Genomic DNA, 20,797 nt, shown 5'->3' on the forward strand with positions numbered 1-20,797 from the left:
TATACAAACATATATCTATAGGGGTTAGTACACACACACACATATCCCTATAGAGGTAAGTATACACACACATATATATCTCTATAGAGTTAAGTATACACACATATATCCCTATAGAAGTAAGTATACACACATATATATTTATAGAGGTAAGTATACACACACATATATCTCTATAGAGCCAAGTATACACACATATACACATCTCTACAGGTAAGTATACAAACACATAAATCTCTATAGAGGTAAGTATATACAAATATATAGCTCTATAGAGGTAAGTATACACACATATATAGCTCCATAGAGGTAAGTATACACACATATTTATCCCTATAGAGGTAAGTATACACAAACACACACATATATCTCTATAGAGCCAAGTATATGCTTATATATCCCTATAGAGGTAAGTAAACACATATATTCCTATAGAGGTAAGTATACACACATATATCCCTATAGAGGTAAGTATACTGTGTATACTTACCTCTATAGGGATATATGTGTGTATGTATACTTACCTCTGTATGGATATGTGTGTATATATATATATATATATATATATATATATATATATATATATATATACATACATACATGTGTGTGTTCTTACCTCTATAGGGATATATATGTGTGTATACTTACCTCTATAGGGATATATGTGTGTGTATATACTTACCTCTGTAGGGATATATATACGTGTGTGTGTTCATACCTCTATAGGGATATATTTGTGTGTATACTTACCTCTATAGGGATATATTTGTGTGTATACTTACCTCTATAGAGATATATATGTGTGTGTGTGTATCCTTACCTCTATAGAGATATGTGTGTGTGTATACTTATCTCTATAGAGATATATATATATGTGTGTATACTTACCTCTATAGGGATATATATGTGTGTATACTTACCTCTATAGGGATATATGTGTGTGTGTATATACTTACCTCTGTAGGGATATATATATATACGTGTGTGTGTGTGTGTTCTTACCTCTATGGGGATATATATGTGTGTATACATACCTCTATAGATATTTATATGTGTGTATACTTACCTCTATAGGGATATATTTGTGTGTATACTTACCTCTATAGGGGACCAGCAACAATGTGCTATCTATCAATGTGTATGAATACATTTTCTAAGTAACACTGCCACCTGCTGACGTATCATGGAATTACACAGTCACCCACTGCCACCTGCTGACGTATCATGGAATTACACAGTCACCCACTGCCATCTGCTGACACATCATGGAATTACACAGTCACCCACTGCCACCTGCTGACACATCATGGAATTACACAGTCACCCACTGCCACCTGCTGACGTATCATGGAATTACACAGTCACCCACTGCCACCTGCTGACACATCATGGAATTACACAGTCACCCACTGCCACCTGCTGACACATCATGGAATTACAGTCACCCACTGCCACCTGCTGACGTATCATGGAATTACAGTCACCCACTGCCACCTGCTGACATATCATGGAATTACACAGTCACCCACTGCCATCTGCTGACACATCATGGAATTACAGTCACCCACTGCCACCTGCTGACACATCATGGAATTACACAGTCACCCACTGCCACCTGCTGACATATCATGGAATTACACAGTCACCCACTGCCACCTGCTGACGTATCATGGAATTACACAGTCACCCACTGCCACCCAGAATTTACCTTTTTTTTACTCACAGATTCCCCGTCCAGGTGATATTACTGTTATTAATCAGGATTGTTATTTTTTTGCTTTTTAGATAGAGAATCAATATTCTTCAATAGTCACAATGTGTCCAAGCCAGAGTCGTCTTCAGTCTTAACAGCGGTGAGTTTTCTATTCTGCATGATGGCTGACACCCAGCCTGTATATCCCGTGTATAGAGAGGTATTCACAGCCCCGCCCCCTGTATATCATGTGTATAGAGAGGTAGTCACAGCCCCGCCCCCTGTATATCATGTGTGTAGAGAGGTAGTCACAGCCCCGCCCTCTGTATATCATGTGTGTAGAGAGGTAGTTACAGCCCCGCCCCCCATATACCATGTCTATAGGGAGGTAGTCACAGCCCCGCCCCCTGTATATTTATGTGTGTAGAGAGGTAGTCACAGCCCCGCCCCCTGTATATCATGTGTATAGAGAGGGAGTCAGTGCCCCGCCCCCTGGATGACATCACTGATATAATGACAGTATATGTTGGTGTCTCTCACCCCTTTCTTTCCCCTCACAGCTGGATAAGGTAGAGGGAGTATTCGAGCGCCCTAGTGATGATGTCATCCGCGCTATCTCCAAGGCTCTGCGGCAAGCTCTGGGCATCTCACTATTTGGGATCGACATCATAATCAATAACAAAACCGGACAGCACGCTGTGATCGACATCAATGCATTCCCAGGTATGGAAGACCCCCCCCAATAATCATCACAGCTGAGGGTCTGTAACACTCTCATCCAGCAGCACACAACACCCGCAGGTACTCTATCAGTCTGGAGCTCACAGAGCATTGTCTATACTGGATATAGAGCAGGACTAGCTATGTACAATGTAATTTATCAGTCTGGAGCTCACAGAGCATTGTCTACACTGGATACAGCTGAGAGCCGGACTAGCTATGTACAATGTATCAGTCTGGAGCTCACAGAGCATTGTCTACACTGGATACAGAGCAGGACTAGCTATGTACAATGTATCAGTCTGGAGCTCACAGAGCATTGTCTACACTGGATATAGAGCAGGACTAGCTATGTACAATGTATCAGTCTGGAGCTCACAGAGCATTGTCTACACTGGATATAGAGCAGGACTAGCTATGTACAATGTATCAGTCTGGAGCTCACAGAGCATTGTCTACACTGGATACAGCTGAGAGCAGGAGTAGCTATGTACAATGTATCAGTCCGGAGCTCACAGAGCATTGTCTACACTGGATACAGCTTAGAGCAGGACTAGCCATGTACAATGTATCAGTCTGGGGCTCACAGAGCATTGTCTACACTGGATATAGAGCAGGACTAGCTATGTACAATGTATCAGTCCGGAGCTCACAGAGCATTGTCTACACTGGATACAGCTGAGAGCAGGACTAGCTATGTACAATGTATCAGTCTGGAGCTCACAGAGCATTGTCTACACTGGATACAGCTGAGAGCAGGACTAGCCATAAACAATGTATCAGTCTGGAGCTCACAGAGCATTGTCTACACTGGATACAGCTGTGAGCAGGACTAGCTATGTACAATGTATCAGTCTGGAGCTCACAGAGCATTGTCTACACTGGATACAGCTGAGAGCAGGACTAGCTATGTACAATGTATCAGTCTGGAGCTCACAGAGCATTGTCTACACTGGATACAGAGCAGGGCTAGCTATGTACAATGTATCAGTCTGGGGCTCAAAGAGCATTGTCTACACTGGATACAGCTGAGAGCAGGACTAGCTATGTACACTGTATCAGTCTGGAGCTCACAGAGCATTGTCTACACTGGATACAGCTGAGAGCAGGACTAGCCATAAACAATGTATCAGTCTGGAGGATCTGATTGCGGAGATGACTGCAGCCGCGGCCCGAACCGCTGATAGATTAATATGAGGAACGGCCGGCCCATGAATAACCACGGCGGGGGATGGGGGCGGCCCTGCCACAACTTATGTCACAACTTATGCCCCAGCAGTGGGGGGTGTCCCTTGTACAGGTGGTGTCACCCCGTATATAAGCCCCTGCAGCGGTGGGGTGTATCCCCCTGTACAGGCGGTGTCACCCCATATATAAGCCCCTGTAGTGGGGGGTGTCCCTTGTACAGGTGGTGTCACCCCGTATATAAGCCCCTGCAGCGGTGAGGTGTATCCCCCTGTACAGGCGGTGTCACCCCATATATAAGCCCCTGCAGCGGTGGGGTGTATCCCCCTGTACAGGTGGTGTCACCCCATATATAAGCCCCTGCAGTGGTGGGGGGTGTCCCCTGTACAGGTGGTGTCACCCCATATATAAGCCCCTGCAGTGGTGGGGGGTGTCCCCTGTACAGGCTGTGTCCCCCATATATAAGCCCCTGCAGCGGTGAGGTGTATCCCCCTGTACAGGCGGTGTCACCCCATATATAAGCCCCTGCAGCGGTGGGGTGTATCCCCCTGTACAGGCTTTGTCACCCCGTATATAAGCCCCTGCAGCGGTGGGGTGTATCCCCCTGTACAGGTGGTGTCACCCCATATATAAGCCCCTGCAGTGGTGGGGGGTGTCCCCTGTACAGGCGGTGTCACCCCATATATAAGCCCCTGCAGTGGTGGGGGGGTGTCCCCTGTACAGGCGGTGTCACCCCATATATAAGCCCCTGCAGTGGTGGGGGGTGTCCCCTGTACAGGCGGTGTCACCCCATATATAAGCCCCTGCAGTGGTGGGGGGTGTCCCCTGTACAGGCGGTGTCACCCCATATATAAGCCCCTGCAGCGGTGGGGGGTGTCTCTTGTACAGGTGGTGTCACCCCGTATATAAGCCCCTGCAGCGGTGAGGTGTATCCTCCTGTACAGGCGGTGTCACCCCATATATAAGCCCCTGCAGTGGTGGGGGGTGTCCCCTGTACAGGAGGTGTCCCCCCATATATAAGCCCCTGCAGTGTTGTCGGGGTGTCCCCTGTACAGGCGGTGTCCCCCATATATAAGCCCCTGCAGTGTTGGGGGGTGTCCCCTGTACAGGCGGTGTCCCCCATATATAAGCCCCTGCAGCGGTGGGGTGTATCCCCCTGTACAGGCGGTGTCCCTCATATATAAGCCCCTGCAGCGGTGGGGGGTGTCCCCTGTACAGGCGGTGTCCCCCATATATAAGCCCCTGCAGTGGTGGGGGGTGTCCCCTGTACAGGCGGTGTCACCCCATATATAAGCCCCTGCAGTGGTGGGGGGTGTCCCCTGTACAGGCGGTGTCACCCCATATATAAGCCCCTGCAGCGGTAGGGGGTGTCCCCTGTACAGGCGGTGTCCTCCATATATAAGCCCCTGCAGCGGTGGGGTGTCCCCTGTACAGGCGGTGTCCTCCATATATAAGCCCCTGCAGTGGTGGGGGGTGTCCCCTGTATAGGCGGTGTCCCCCATATATAAGCCCCTGCAGTGGTGGGGGGTGTCCACTGTACAGGTGGTGTCACCCCATATATAAGCCCCTGCAGTGGTGGGGGGTGTCCCCTGTACAGGCGGTGTCACCCCATATATAAGCCCCTGCAGTGGTGGGGGGTGTCCCCTGTACAGGCGGTGTCACCCCATATATAAACCCCTGCAGTGGTGGGGGGTGTCCCCTGTACAGGCGGTGTCACCCCATATATAAGCCCCTGCAGTGGTGGGGGGTGTCCCCTGTACAGGCGGTGTCACCCCATATATAAGCCCCTGCAGCGGTGGGGAGTGTCCCCTGTACAGGCGGTGTCCCCCATATATAAGCCCCTGCAGTGGTGGGGTGTGTCCCCTGTACAGGCGGTGTCCCCCATATATAAGCCCCTGCAGTGGTGGGGTGTGTCCCCTGTACAGGCAGTGTCACCCCATATATAAGCCCCTGCAGTGGTGGGGTGTGTCCCCTGTACAGGCGGTGTCCCCCATATATAAGCCCCTGCAGTGGTGGGGTGTGTCCCCTGTACAGGCAGTGTCACCCCATATATAAGCCCCTGCAGTGGTGGGGGGTGTCCCCTGTACAGGCGGTGTCACCCCATATATAAGCCCCTGCAGTGGTGGGGTGTGTCCCCTGTACAGGCGGTGTTACCCCATATATAAGCCCCTGCAGTGGTGGGGGGTGTCCCCTGTACAGGCGGTGTCACCCCATATATAAGCCCCTGCAGCGGTGGGGAGTGTCCCCTGTACAGGCGGTGTCACCCCATCACATACTGCGTGGTATATTGTGATTGCCAGCTCTGCCATCTTAGAGGTGTAGTATGGGCGGTATCTCCTTGTACAGTATACAGTATATAGTATATAGTATAAGTTCTGCAACTCTCCAGGATCTCTACTTGCTGTTCAATTCAGATGGATGTAAAGAACCATTCAGTAATACCCCTCACAGCTGATTCCTGCGTTACAGTGTATCAGTGCAGATAGGACCTTATTCACACCTCCCCTGTGGAGCAGCCGTCCTCCCAGAGTCACCAGTCGGGGTCTCAGACGCTGCTGCTGGGTTTAGATCACAGAGGATTTCCTATATGGGATGTAACTGTAACAGACCCTCAGCTGTGAGAGCAGAGAGAGGTCCGAATGATTCTCCAACCAGTGGATGTGACAGCCTCACCATTCAGTGTCTTTCCTGTAGAGGGGGCGCTGTTTCATTTGTCTACATGGAAAGTATCTGTAGCCAGCAGTGGCCACAAATGGTACTGCAGTGTGTGTATGTTGTCCTATAGGAAGTGCATGGGCGTTGTGACGGACTGAGCTCTGCTACATCTGCACATAGGGGGGTCTCACCAGTCTCTGTCCTTCTCTTATAGGGTATGAGGGCGTTCCAGAATTCTTCGGGGACCTCTTGAACCACATTGCAACCATCCTTCAGCGCCCGGAGGTGAATGCGAATAAGCCGCCCTTAGAGCAGCTAACCACTGCCGTTATGTGCTGCGCCCCCGCTGCCCGGATAGACTCCTGGACGGTAGAGAGCGACTCCAACGGAGCAATGAAACTGCAAAGCCAAAGACTAGGGTGCAACTCGGCCGTGTCCCCTAACTTCCAGAAGCACTGCGTGGCGTCACTGGCGACCAAGGCGTCCTCCCAATAATCCCGGCACTGCCGCCAAGCAAGTCAGGGGTTAAAGGTCAGACGTGCAGCCATTGGGATCTGAGAACTGCTGTGAGGAACGTTGCGGCATCCTGCTCACGTGGTTCTGGCGCGGCCGCCTACACGCACACACATATATATATTTTTTCTTTTTGGATATAAAATCACCACTTCACAACGGAATCCTCAGAGAGACATTCTTACCGCACCACGTCCAGGAGGGCAGAGCGACTAAACGGTACCGCCATCGTATACCGCCAGATTTTTTTAATTTTTTTTTGCAAATGTTCTATAAAATGGAATTATTTTTAAAGAGAGAAATTTTATTCTGTTAAAAAAGGAAAAAAAAACTGATAGTAACCGATATCCAGCCTGACCACCAGTGCGTGATCCAACCTGACCGCCGGCGCGTGATTCAACCTGACCACCAGTGCGTGATCCAACCTGACCGCCGGCGCGTGATCCAACCTGACTGCCGGCGCGTGATCCAACCTGACTGCCGGCGCGTGATCCAACCTGACTGCCGGCGCGTGATCCAACCTGACTGCCGGCGCGTGATCCAACCTGACTGCCGGCGCGTGATCCAACCTGACTGCCGGCGCGTGATCCAACCTGACTGCCGGCGCGTGATCCAACCTGACTGCCGGCGCGTGATCCAACCTGACTGCCGGCGCGTGATCCAACCTGACCGCCGGCGCGTGATCCAACCTGACCGCGTGATCCAGCCTCACCGCCAGTGCGCAATTCAGTATGTGATCCTGCCCGATTGCCAGGGTGTGATCCAGCCCAATCTCCACCGCCATTTTTTTTTTTATCCTTGTTTTTAAGCCCCTGTAGGTTCTTTTGCGCTTTTAGTTCAGCGATTCGCCTCCTCCGGGCAGGGCGTCTTCTGGTCGGACATTGTGCAGCACCCGCACTTCCAGCCTCTCTCCACTGCGCCCCCTGGTGGATGGACGGCTCTTCTACTTCAGTTTTATAGAAAACAGAGAATTAATAATTGTATATATTGTTGAGATGATCCTGCTGATTAAACCCGTCTCCTCCGTTACCCGCAGCCTCCAGCCTTTCTTTTCACAGTCGATAGGAAACAGAAAAACACGCGCTCTCTCCAGATCTCCGCGTCGGTCTAGGACCTTCGCGCATGCATACTTTGGTCCTAAGCTCCTAGGCAACCGGTTAGTCGTCATTGTATTTCTGTCCTGGCTGCAGGTTTTCATCTTTGTGCTGGTGATCTTCTGGCATGTGTGACTACAGCGCCACCTACAGGAAGGGGCAAATACTGTTCTCTATGGTGGTGGGAGGGATCCATTCATGCTTTGCCGGGTTATATAATAGGGGATACAGGAAGGTCATCACAGTCCGATGGATCCAGATCTCAATGGAGAAACATGGCCGGTCAGATGGATCCAGATCTCTATAGAGAAACATGGCCGGTCAGATGGATCCAGATCTCTATAGAGAAACATGGCCGGTCAGATGGATCCAGATCTCTATAGAGAAACATGGCCGGTCAGATGGATCCAGATCTCTATAGAGAAACATGGCCGGTCAGATGGATCCAGATCTCTATAGAGAAACATGGATGGTCAGATGGACCCAGATCTCTATAGAGAAACATGGCCGGTCAGATGGATCCAGATCTCTATAGAGAAACATGGCCGGTCAGATGGATCCAGATCTCTATAGAGAAACACGGCCGGTCAGATGGATCCAGATCTCTATAGAGAAACACGGCCGGTCAGATGGATCCAGATCTCTATAGAGAAACACGGCCGGTCAGATGGATCCAGATCTCTATAGAGAAACACGGCCGGTCAGATGGATCCAGATCTCTATAGAGAAACATGGCCGGTCAGATGGATCCAAATCTCTATAGAGAAACATGGCTGGTCAGATGGATCCAGATCTCTATAGAGAAACATGGCTGGACAGATGGATCCAGATCTCTATAGAGAAACATGGCCGGTCAGATGGATCCAGATCTCTATAGAGAAACATGGCCGGTCAGATGGATCCAGATCTCTATAGAGAAACATGGCCGGTCAGATGGATCCAGATCTCTATAGAGAAACATGGCCGGTCAGATGGATCCAGATCTCTATAGAGAAACATGGCCGGTCAGATGGATCCAGATCTCTATAGAGAAACATGGATGGTCAGATGGACCCAGATCTCTATAGAGAAACATGGCCGGTCAGATGGATCCAGATCTCTATAGAGAAACATGGCCGGTCAGATGGATCCAGATCTCTATAGAGAAACACGGCCGGTCAGATGGATCCAGATCTCTATAGAGAAACACGGCCGGTCAGATGGATCCAGATCTCTATAGAGAAACACGGCCGGTCAGATGGATCCAGATCTCTATAGAGAAACACGGCCGGTCAGATGGATCCAGATCTCTATAGAGAAACATGGCCGGTCAGATGGATCCAAATCTCTATAGAGAAACATGGCTGGTCAGATGGATCCAGATCTCTATAGAGAAACATGGCCGGTCAGATGGATCCAGATCTCTATAGAGAAACATGGCCGGTCAGATGGATCCAGATCTCTATAGAGAAACATGGCCGGTCAGATGGATCCAGATCTCTATAGAGAAACATGGCCGGTCAGATGGATCCAGATCTCTATAGAGAAACATGGCAGGTCAGATGGATCCAGATCACTGTGAAGAAACATGGCCGGTCAGATGGATCCAGATCTCTATAGAGAAACATGGCCGGTCAGATGGATCCAGATCTCTATAGAGAAACATGGCACCAGGAACTGGACAGTGAGGTTTTCTTCCCCCTCTGGCCTCGCAGTCCTCGGATCTCATTCCTATAGACGTGTCTGGGAGGAGGCCGGGTATGTCAGCACTTCCATCTGATGTGTATGGGCCGATCATCAGCACAACATGTCACTGCAATCCTGAAGTTCCAAGACTGTCCGGCCCTCTCCGTCCATCTGTCTCCGTCTTTCTCTCCGTCCGTCTGTCTCCGTCTTTCTCTCCGTCCGTCTGTCTCCGTCTCTTTCTCCGTTACTCTGTCTCCATCTCTCTGTCTCCGTCTCTCTCTCTCTCTCTGACCGTCCGTCTGTCTTTGGGCTCTCTCTTTCTCTGTCCGTCCATCTGTCTGTGGCTCTTTCTCTCTCCATCCACCTGTCTCTCTCCCTCTCTCTTTCGGTCTGTCTCCGGCTCTCTCTCTCTCTGTCCGTCTGTCTCCAGCTCTCTCTCTGTCCGTCTGTCTCTGTCTCTCTCTCTTTCGGTCTGTCTCCGGCTCCCTGTCTCTTTCGGTCTGTCTGTCTCTTGCTCTCTTCCCTTCTCTCTCTTGCTCTCTTCCCGTCTCTCTCTTGCTCTCTTCCCGTCTGTCTCCGTCTCTCTCTCTCCGCCTGTCTGTCTCCGTCTCTCTCTCTCTCCATCCGTCTGTCTGTCTCTTGCTCTCTTCCCGTCTGTCTGTCTCCGTCTCTCTCTCTCCCCCCGTCCGTCTGTCTCCCTCTGTCCGTCTGTCTCTGTGTCTCTCTCTTTCGGTCTGTCTCCGTCTCTCTCTCTCTCTCTCTCTGTCCATCTGTCTCTGGCTTTCTCTCTCTCCGTCTGTCTGTCTCCGTCTCTCTCTCTCCGTCCGTCTGTCTCTTGCTCTCTTCCCGTCTGTCTGTCTCCGTCTCTCTCTCTGTCCGTCAGTCTCCGTCTCTCTGTCCGTTTGTCTCCGTCTCTCTCTCCGTCCGTCTCTCTCTCTGTCCGTCTCTCTCTGTCCATTTGTCTCCGTTTCTCTCTCCGTCCGTCTGTCTCAGTCTCTCTCTCTCCATCCGTCTGTCTCTTGCTCTCTCCCCGTCTGTCTGTCTCCGTCTCTCTCTCTCTCTCTCTGTCCGTCTGTCTCCGTCTCTCTCTGTCCGTTTGTCTCCGTCTCTCTCTTTCCGTCCGTCTCTCTCTCTCTCTCTGTCCGTCTGTCTCAGTCTCTCTCTCTGTCCGTCTGTCTCCGTCTCTTTTTCTCCGTCCATCTGTCTCCGGCCCTCTCTCCCCGTCCGTCTGTCTCTTGCTCTCTCCGGCTCTAGGCATGATGGGAAGTATAACATTAGGAGTTCTCCAGTTTGGGGGACACAGTCTTACTAGAGGGGGGCTCTGATAATGGGGACCTGCAGTGTATACACCCTAGATAGGCCGCTATTATAGTATAATACACCCTCCTGTATCTTATGTCATGATTATTGTTCTCTATTATTGTCTTGTCTATAATCGGATTTCGTTTTAGCTGTGGAGGAACATGGACGACTTCCAGGCCGCGCAGGAGGGAAGCGCTCTCTATATACTGTCTATATATATATTGGTGAGCATATCACTCCCTGCGGCCGGAGAAGTTGGATGCCATCCTAGGGCTGCCAGGAAGATAAGGATACAGCCATAGGCCACGTTACCGCCTGACAACCATAGGCCGCGTTACCGCCTGACAACCATAGGCCGCGTTACCGCCTGACAACCATAGGCCGCGTTACCGCCTGACAACCATAGGCCGCCGGCTGTATCCATGTATCCAGGAGTCAGATGCCGCACGCTCAGGTTCACTCACCTCCCGTCTGTCCTCTATAGACTCTCTATGGGCCTCATGCAGCCAATCAGATGCTTCCTTTCGTTATTTAGTGTTAGTTGACTGGTTGCCATGACAACACTGACTCCCATATCTCCTCCTCACATTGTCATCTATAGAATTCATTTTCCATACAGCTGCGGCTTTGTGCCTGATCATTATATATATATATATATATATATATAACACATATATATACACCTACACACATACATACATACATACATACATAAATATATCTATATCTCACACATACATATATACACTTACACATATACATACATACATAAATATATCTATATCTCACACATATATACACTTACACATACATAGTAAATATCTAACTTTTCTGCTTAAATGTTTATAAATTATATCCCCCCCCCCCCCAAATATCTGATTACTGTCACTGACCGAGACCATTCTATGCAACAGCACAGACTTAACCTATCACAGCTGAGGGTTTGTTACAATTGTATCCAGTGTAGACAATGCTCTGTGAGCTCCAGACTGATACATTGTACATAGCTAGTCCTGCTCTCAGCTGTATCCAGTGTAGACAATGCTCTGTGAGCTCCAGACTGATACATTGTACATAGCTAGCCCTGCTCTGTATCCAGTGTAGACAATGCTCTGTGAGCTCCAGACTGATACATTGTACATAGCTAGTCCTACTCTCAGCTGTATCCAGTGTAGACAATGCTCTGTGAGCTCCAGACTGATACATTGTACATAGCTAGTCCTGCTCTCAGCTGTATCCAGTGTAGACAATGCTCTGTGAGCTCCAGACTGATACATTGTACATACATACATACATACATAAATATATCTATATCTCACACAGGCCGGCGGGGGGAGAGCGATCTCCGCCACTAGACACCAGGGAAGAGCTGCAGAAGGTAATCAGATGCAGCTGTCAACTTTGACAGCTGCATCCGATTACCTTAGTAGCAGGCACGGCTATCGGACTACATGCGGCACCCGGGATTGCGGCGGTTCAGAGCGGGGTCGCCGCCCCGCTCTGAACTCCTCTTGCAGACGCATGACGTACGGGTACGTCATGCGTCCTTAAGAGGTTAAGGAGAAATCGCCTGGAGCATTATATATGCAACATTGGCAGTGTTATACAGTATACAGCCTGGTTATGTATAACATTGGTAGTGTTATTTTGAGCCTGATTATATACAACATTGGCAGTGTTATACAGTATACAGCCTGGTTATGTATAACATTGGTAGTGTTATTTTGAGCCTGATTATATACAACATTGGCAGTGTTATACAGTATACAGCCTGTTTATGTATAACATTGGTAGGGTTATTTTGAGCCTGATTATATACAACATTGGCAGTGTTATACAGTATACAGCCTGGTTATGTATAACATTGGTAGTGTTATTCTGAGCCTGGTTATATACAACATTGGCAGTGTTATATACAGCCTGGTTATGTATAACATTGGTAGTGTTATTCTGAGCCTGGTTATATACAACATTGGCAGTGTTATATACAGCCTGGTTATATACATCATTGGCAGTGTTATATACAGCCTGGTTATGTATAACATTGGTAGTGTTATGCTGAGCCTGGTTATACACAACATTGACAGTGTTAGTGGAGGTCCTGTGTACCTGTAATATATAGTTGGTAGAGGTCCTGTATACCTGTAGTGTATAGTTCTGGGGTCCTGTATACCTGTAGTGTGTAGTTTGGTGGTCCTCCCCCTTATAATAATAAGTGCATACACAATCCTGCATCATCATAATCTGGCCCTCTTAGGCACTACCTTTCATCCTTGGTGAGGACAACACAGAAAAGGTTTCAAAGTTTCTAATACTCCCCCCCCCCGCCCCACCACCACCTAACACTCCCGCCCCCCTAACACTCCCCCCCCCCCCCCCCCCTTTGCAGGTAATCCTATACTGTATACACTCCCTCCCTGCAGATAGCCCCCATATTGTATACACTCCCGCTGGCAGGTAGCCCCCATTCTGTATACACCCCCACCCCTGCGGGTAGCCCCCATACTCTATACACCCCCCTCTCTCTTGCAGGTTGCCCCCATACTGTATACACTCCACCCCACAGGTAGCCCCCTTACTCTATACACCCCCCTCGCTCTTGCAGGTAGTCCCTATACCGTATACACTTCACCCCACAGGTAGCCCCCATACTGTATACACCCCCCACCCCTGCGGGTAGCCCCCATACTGTATACACTCCCCCCCTTGCAGGTAGCCCCCATACTGTATACACCCCCCGCCTGCCCCCCCCCCCCCCCCCCAAAGGTAGTCCCTATACTGCCTCCGCGAGTTTGCCGCAGCAGCCCGCCCTATTAACCCCCCGCCGCCGGAGTATATACGTCACCTGGTCGCTGCTCCGGCTTGCTTTGGGGATTCCCGTCACATCCCGCTCGGCCAATCAGTGTACTGCCCCCCCCCCCCTACCGCAGTGCACTGATTGGCTGAACGGGACGTGAAGACACCGGGAGCCCCAAAGCAAGCCGGAGCAGGGACCAGATGATGTATACGCTCCAGCGGCGGGGAGGTTAACTTGGTGGGCTGTGGACAAACTCACAGCAGGATGTCCATCCTGCTGCGAGTTTGTCTGCCCATAGAGTGTACAGGGCAGGGATCTGCCACAGATTCGCCCAGTGAGAAGGGCCGGAGCGCGGCAGCAGGCCCACATGACTTGGGCTTGTAGGCAGGTCCTGCTCACGTGGGGGGCGGGGGATGCGAGGGGTTATTAGAGCCGGCTTCCCGCCTCAAGCCTCACTTGAGCTGGAGCCGTGGAGAGTTTTACACCTCTCCTTACCTTCCCCTGCGGATCAGCATGGCGTCCATTGAGGCCCTCCTGGAGCAGCTTCGGGCTGCTGCTGGCGCCGATCGCGGGTGGCTGCAGCGGCAGCTGGAAGGGTTAGTTGCTGGGGCGCCTTCTGCCACAGATCCCCCGTCCCAGGCGCCTCAGCGTAGGGCGCGCAGGTCCTGGCCTCCTGCCAGATTAAGTCCGAAGCCTGTCGTGCCCAGGACCCAGCGGCGCACACAGAGCCCCAGGAGGGACCCTCCGGTTCCCGGTGGCTGGCGTTCCGCCTCTGGGCGCCAGCCACGGGTCGGGAGGAATCTGACCCGGCAGCCGGGCATAGCGGTGGTGTCTGGCCCTCCTCACAGCCACAGGGGAGCGTCGGCCTCCGCCTCTGCGCCGATCCCTGTAATCTCCCCAGCGGCGGTGCCTGGTGAAGTGCCGGCCAGGCAGCCTGCCTCCCGCCAGACGATCCAGGTGACAGCAGACATTCACCCCGTCCCCCTGCACATGCGGTCAGGCGCCAGGCAGGAAGGTTGGGGGGTGCAGGACCAGGTAGCCCCTCCCCCACAGTATTACCACCCCGATGGCCTAGCTTCTCCCCAGTGCCTGCGTGCGTCTATGAGCCCAGCTGTGAGGGAGGTCAGTGACAGGGAGGGAGAAGAGCCGCTGCGTTCCAGCCAGGCGGATGTGGTGGCGCAGGAGGATCGTCGTCTGGAGGTGCCTTCGCCGGCTGGCGGGTCCACAGCCCCTGCGCAGCCTGGTGAGTATATGTCTTTGTTTTGTCCGTTTCCCCCTATCCTATGTTGAATCTGATTTTATTAAAGATTTTACAGAAAAATAAAACAGGAGGTACAGAGTCATTTCCAATCGTGGTACACAGAAACATAATGTACAATCCAAAAATACAACCGGACACAAAAGAACATCCAACCTATGATCTCTGTAATGTTTGCAACTGGCACACACTTTTATCAGACTATTCCTTCAGATAGAAAAAAGCTGGAGACGATGCTTAGGAAACCAGCAGGAGGATGAAACTATTTTAGAAAAAAGGAGGAAAAGAGGAAAGGAAAAGAAGGGGGGGGGGAGGGGAGAAGGGGGGAAAGACGAAGGGACAACATTCAGTAAACAAAAGACTGTAGCCACACCCCCGTAGGTGTGAGCTCGCCACCAAAGGACATGACAAAACACGAAAAGAAAACACTTATAGCTCCTCTCCGTCTGAGGCCAAGAAACCAGAAATCGCAAGGAATTAAAGACCACTTCCTCACTCAGTCACACCCATAATAGATGGCTCAGGAAGCTCAACGAATCAGCTGTGGGAACTCGGGAGAATCTTTAAACAAGAGCCATCCCCTCCACACCTTGGAGTAAGCTGCATTACAGTCGTGATCTTCCGCAATAAGCTCCTCGTATCTGCTAATTGCGTTAAGCTCCGCCAGACATTCCGTCATGGAGGGGCACGTTGAGGTTTTCCAATGCCTAGCAATGACCAGGCGTGCAGCCGTCAAAAAGTGTCTCAAAATGTCCTTTTTGATCGAGGAGATGGACCCTGGAAGAAGGCTTAATAAGGCACATTGTGGCGTGTTAGCGATTTGTCTCCCAGAATAGGCCTCGTAAACCTGGAACACACGGTCCCAAAAGGATTTAATCACAGGACATGCCCACCATATGTGCAAGATTCCCCCATCCGAGGACCCACACCGCCAACAAGCTCCAGAGGCGGATGGATACATGCGCTGAATGTCCGTGGGGCACCTATACCACTGTGACAGGATCTTGTAATTCTTTTCTTTTGCGTGCGAGGCCATGGAGAGACCATGAGTGAGGGTACAGATTTTCTGGATCTGTTCCTCCGAGAAAGTCATAGAGCAATCGGCCTCATATTTCCCAAAGAAATGGGCCTGGCCTGCATTGCTGAGTGATTGGAGCAGCTGGAAAAAGGACTGTAGTTGACTGTATTCCAGCCAGGAAATCGAGATACTAGGATGTGCGGATCTAAGTGACTCCAAAGTGGGCAGAACCCCTTGAGGAAACACCTGAGTCAAGCGCACTCCCGAGAAGCTGTCCCACACCATAAAGATGCGCCTCAACATTCCAGGCTGGAACCCAGGATTCCCGAATAATGGAGACATCAGGCCCGGCTGAGAGGAGATACTATGTCTGGTCACCCACTTATCCCAAATGCAAAAGACATGCGGGGCAAGGAACGGCCAGGAAGTCGGATCCCCTCGATCACCAGGGGAAAGCCATGGAGCCATGAGAATGTTAGAGGGGGCGAGCGACCTCTCCACTGCCACCCACAACTTCGCCTGATCAGCATGCGACCAATCCAGCAGACGAGTAAGAATGGCCGCCTCATGATACAACTGGAGGTCTGGGACTCCTACACCCCCTAGATGCTTTGGCTTAGATAAAATTCCACGCCTTATTCTGACCACAAGGAGCGCGTAAAGGCACGTTGGAGCGTTCTAAAGTAGGAAGCAGACACATGAATGGGAACAGTCTGGAACAGATACAAAAACCTTGGGAGGAAATCCATTTTGAGTACAGCCATGCGGCCAAACCACGACAAGTATTTTGTGTGATAAGCTGATAACATAGATAAGATCTTGGCCTGCAGCGGGGCATAGTTAAGAGGGAAAAGAAGTCGAAGCTGGGAAGGAACTTGAACACCGAGGTATGTAATGCATTCCTCCCTCCATCTAAAAGCAAAGCCGTGGCGAAGGCCGTCTAGAGTGCTGGAAGAGAGGGATACATTAAGCGCTTCTGTTTTGGAAAGATTTGCTTGGAAGTTACTCAGCCTACCAAATCGGTCAAATTCAGAAAGGATGGTAGGGAGGGACACCTGAGGTGAGGTCACGTAAAGTAGCAGATCATCTGCGTATAAAGCCAGTTTGTGGTGATCCTGTCCAATAGAGAGTCCCGTTACGTCAGGATTGCGCCTCAAAGCCACAGCAAGATGTTCCATAGTAAGAACATACAAGAGGGGCGACAGGGGGCAACCCTGTCTCGTACCATTCCTAATGCAGAAGGCCTCCGACAGGATGCCATTGGCTCGAACTCTAGCGCTGGGGTTCGCGTACAAAGCCATGACCCGATCTATAAAAGGTTGGCCGGCCCCAACCTGCGCTAAGGAAGAACGAAGGAACCGCCAGTGCACCCTGTCGAAGGCCTTCTCAGCGTCGACGGAGAGAAGGCAAAAAGGTGTTTTTGTCCTCTGGGCGTGAGCTATCAGAGTGATTGTGCGTAGGGTATTATCCCTAGCTTCGCGGCCAGAGACAAATCCCACCTGGTCTAAGTGGATCACATCAGGAATCACAGTCCCCAAGCGGTTAGCCAACAGCTTAGAGTAGAGCTTGATGTCGCAGTTGAGTAAGGAAATGGGACGGTAGCTCCCACAAACTAGTGGATCTTTGTTGGGCTTGAGCAGGACCACCACATGGGCCTCCAGGGACTGGCGGGGAAAGGGACATGAGGGTGAAATGCTGTTAAAGGCCTTGAATATCAATGGCGCTAGTGTAGACTTAAAGGCCTCATAGAATGGGGCAGTAAACCCATCTGTTCCGGGCTCTTGCCATTTTTAAGAGCAGAGATAGCAACCTCAATTTCCGCAACAGAGAAAGGAGAGTTCACAGCTCTATCGCGTCAGAGTCAAGCCTGGGCAGAGCAGTCTCATGGACGTAATCCCGAATTCTGGCCTCCAAAACAGAGCTGGGCATATCGGAGAAAGCTCCGCGAATATTGTACAGGTCCTTATAGAAGGCCCCAAAAGTGTTTGCTATAGCCCGTGGGTTATGAACCAATTCTCCACTCGGGAGGCGCAGAGACGGGATAAATGTGGAGGAAGTGTGCGGGTGAAGAAATCTAGCTAAAGCTCTACCGCATTTATTAGCTTGTTCGTACAGATAACTGCGAAATCTCTCCCGCCTCCGGTCTACGGTCAGAGAGATTAGATCTTTAATTTGTTCCCTTAATGATGAGATGATAGGTCCGGTGTAGAAGATGTCTTATGGGACTTAACCGCAGTGTTCAGTTCCTCACACAGAGATTTAAGCTGAGCACCTCTCTCCCTCTTTAGCCGTGCCCCCTGCTGAATGAAAACGCCCCTAAGAACGCATTTGAGGGCCTCCCATTGTAGAGGAGGAGCAGTCTGATCCGATTCATGTGTGGCTATAAATGTGGCTATCGTCCTTTCCACCTCGGCTCTACATACCACGTCCTTCAAAAGGGTCTCATTGAGACGCCACGTCCATTCCCGCGGCTCTCCCCCTGGAACAGCAACCGACAGATATACTGGAGCATGGTCCGACCACACTGCCATTCCTATTGAAGCGGAGGGGTGAGAAAGGAGGGTAAGTTGTGAAACAAAGAACATGTCCAATCTGCTGTGCGTATTATGAGCAAGAGAGAAATAAGTGTAATCCCGATCGGTCGGGTGGAGGATCCTCCACACGTCAACCAAACGGTGATGGTGTAGCGCCTGCAGTGCTTGAGTCCTAGACGATCAGGGAACCACTGATCGCCCTGAGGATGTATCAAGGGGGGGATCCAAGGCCATATTAAAATCCCCTCCCAGAATGAACACCCCTTCTACAAAGTGGTCCACTTCCAGTAAGATGTCCCGTAATACTGACCCTTGATTAGCATTGGGGAGGTAAACGTTACCAATAGTGTATTTGGTGTTAGCTATGAGGACCTTTAGGAACGCAAATCTACCCTCAGGGCTCACTAATGTGTCTAGGACCTGGTGCTGTAGAGACTTATGGAGGGCAATTGAGACACCCCTGGACTTAGAACCTGGAAAAGAACTATGCAGCCAATAAGTATAGTGGGGTGAGCGCATTGTAGGGATATGATTGGTTTGGAAGTGCGTCTCCTGGAGAAGGAGAACATGCACCCGTTGCCGGTGCATAGAATACGTGACATGGGAGCGCTTCGAGGGTTCATTGAGCCCTCGAGCATTCAGGGACGCAAGCTTCAATGATAGGAGGGCCATTGCTAGCCACCAAAACCTCAAACGGAGAGGAGAAGACAAACAAGACAACCACAACACAAAAGAAGGACAATACATAGATGAGATAGAAAATAGGAAAAGTTGGGGGTAGAAGCACCAGAAAGTAAAGAGAGCCAACAGACTGGCTCCCTAGCTGCAAGAGAACTAACCTCTTGCAGAAAAGTACTCCCGTCAATCGGGAACAACGCCTCAGGCGTCAACCTAGGTAGGGACTTGTCTAACAATAGGAAGACAGGACCCCCGCCTAGGGGAAACATAAATGCAGTGCAAAAACTTATTCATCCAATGAAACTCAGTGCAATAACCGTATGTAAGATAAAACAGACTAACTAGCACAGTTCAAGCTATCTATCCGTAGCCACCCACCGGTACCCCAGGAGAGAGTTCCCAGCATACGAGCGGCCCCTCTAGGAGAGAGAACAAAGAACAAAACCAACAAACAGGAGGCCAGAATGAAACAAAACAACAAATGAGATAGGGCACACACACTTGATAATGGACAAGTAAGAGGAGAGGCCTCTCCCCCCCCCTACCAGGTTGTGCACCGGAGAGTCAGAGCATGGTATACTAACATCTTCAGTGAGCAGCACCAGTAGTTGCCACAGCCTCACTTGCCGAGCCGAAGCCCGAACGTCCCGTTAGCCCCAGCATCAGGGACCAGTTGGGGAGAGACACCTGCGGCAAATCTAGCGCCGAGAGAAAATCAGGCAGCCCGGCCGGATCACGGAGCTCATGGCGCCGACCATTCCTGCGCACGATCAGATGTAACGGGAAGCCCCACGCATAGGGAATTTCTTTTTCTCTCAAGAGTTCCAACAGCGGTTTTAGGGCTTTCCTCTGTAGAAGAGTGTTGCGGGACAAATCCTGAAGGAGGGTCAGGGAGAGATCCCCATATTCAACAGAATCCAAGTTGCGGACCACCCACATTATTTCCTCCTTGACCTTGTAGTGGTGTAGGCGGCAAATGACATCCCGTGGTCTAGCAGGATCTTGACTGACCGGTCCCAGAGTCCTATGCGCCCGATCTATTTCCAGGTTGTCAGAAACAGGCCGATTTAAAATATGACCAAAGATATCCTGAAGTGTCGGCACCAAATCCGAAGATTTTACAGCCTCAGGCAACCCCGCACCCTAATGTTGTTGCGTCTGCTGGTTTTCAGCATCATCTTGTAAGCGATATAATTGTTGGATATGCTGATCGTGCGCGTCACATTTAGCTTGTATATCAGAGACTTGAGAGGAGAGAGAGTCATGACCGCAGGCCAATTAATCCACCTTAGTGTCCAACTCCTGCACAGCGGCCTTAACAGAAGAAATCTCTTGTTTATAGGAATTTTCCAGGCGCTCAATAAATTTCTCCATTTCATGCCTGGTTGGCAACTGTTTAACATGTTCCTTCCAGTCCCACCCCATGTCCATATCAGGGGCAGGAGCAGAGGAGACCCCCGCCTGGGAAGAGCTGAATGAAGCTGAAGAAGGGTTAAGGGTGACAGCCCCCATAGTGGCCTGTTTATTTGTAGTGTCTTTCTGCTTGTGGCCAGGCCCTTTGGCAGACATATTTATTGAGCTTGCTGGCGTCACTGTTTGGAGGAGAGAAGGGGAAGAAAGATGTGGCCAGTCCTTCTCAGATAGTGGCTAGTAATGAGCTGGGCTGATATGTCCCCGAGGGGCAG

At 50.5% G+C, this 20,797-nt stretch overlaps 1 protein-coding gene across 2 annotated transcripts in view; it reads left to right on the forward strand.

Annotated features, from left to right (window-relative positions):
- ITPK1 (inositol-tetrakisphosphate 1-kinase) overlaps positions 1 to 7,795 on the forward strand; it is a 107,537-nt gene extending 99,742 nt beyond the window's left edge. For both annotated transcript variants that reach the window (XM_069950075.1, XM_069950077.1), the window contains 3 exons: positions 1,786 to 1,853; positions 2,254 to 2,416; positions 6,468 to 7,795. In XM_069950075.1, the coding sequence (XP_069806176.1) occupies positions 1,786 to 1,853; positions 2,254 to 2,416; positions 6,468 to 6,748 (512 nt within the window). In that variant the 3' untranslated portion in view covers positions 6,749 to 7,795. The remainder of the gene's footprint in view (positions 1 to 1,785; positions 1,854 to 2,253; positions 2,417 to 6,467) is intronic.
- The last annotated feature ends 13,002 nt before the right edge of the window (positions 7,796 to 20,797 follow it).

Source organism: Dendropsophus ebraccatus, chromosome 13 (genome assembly GCF_027789765.1).
Source record: "Dendropsophus ebraccatus isolate aDenEbr1 chromosome 13, aDenEbr1.pat, whole genome shotgun sequence".
NCBI lineage: Eukaryota > Metazoa > Chordata > Amphibia > Anura > Hylidae > Dendropsophus > Dendropsophus ebraccatus.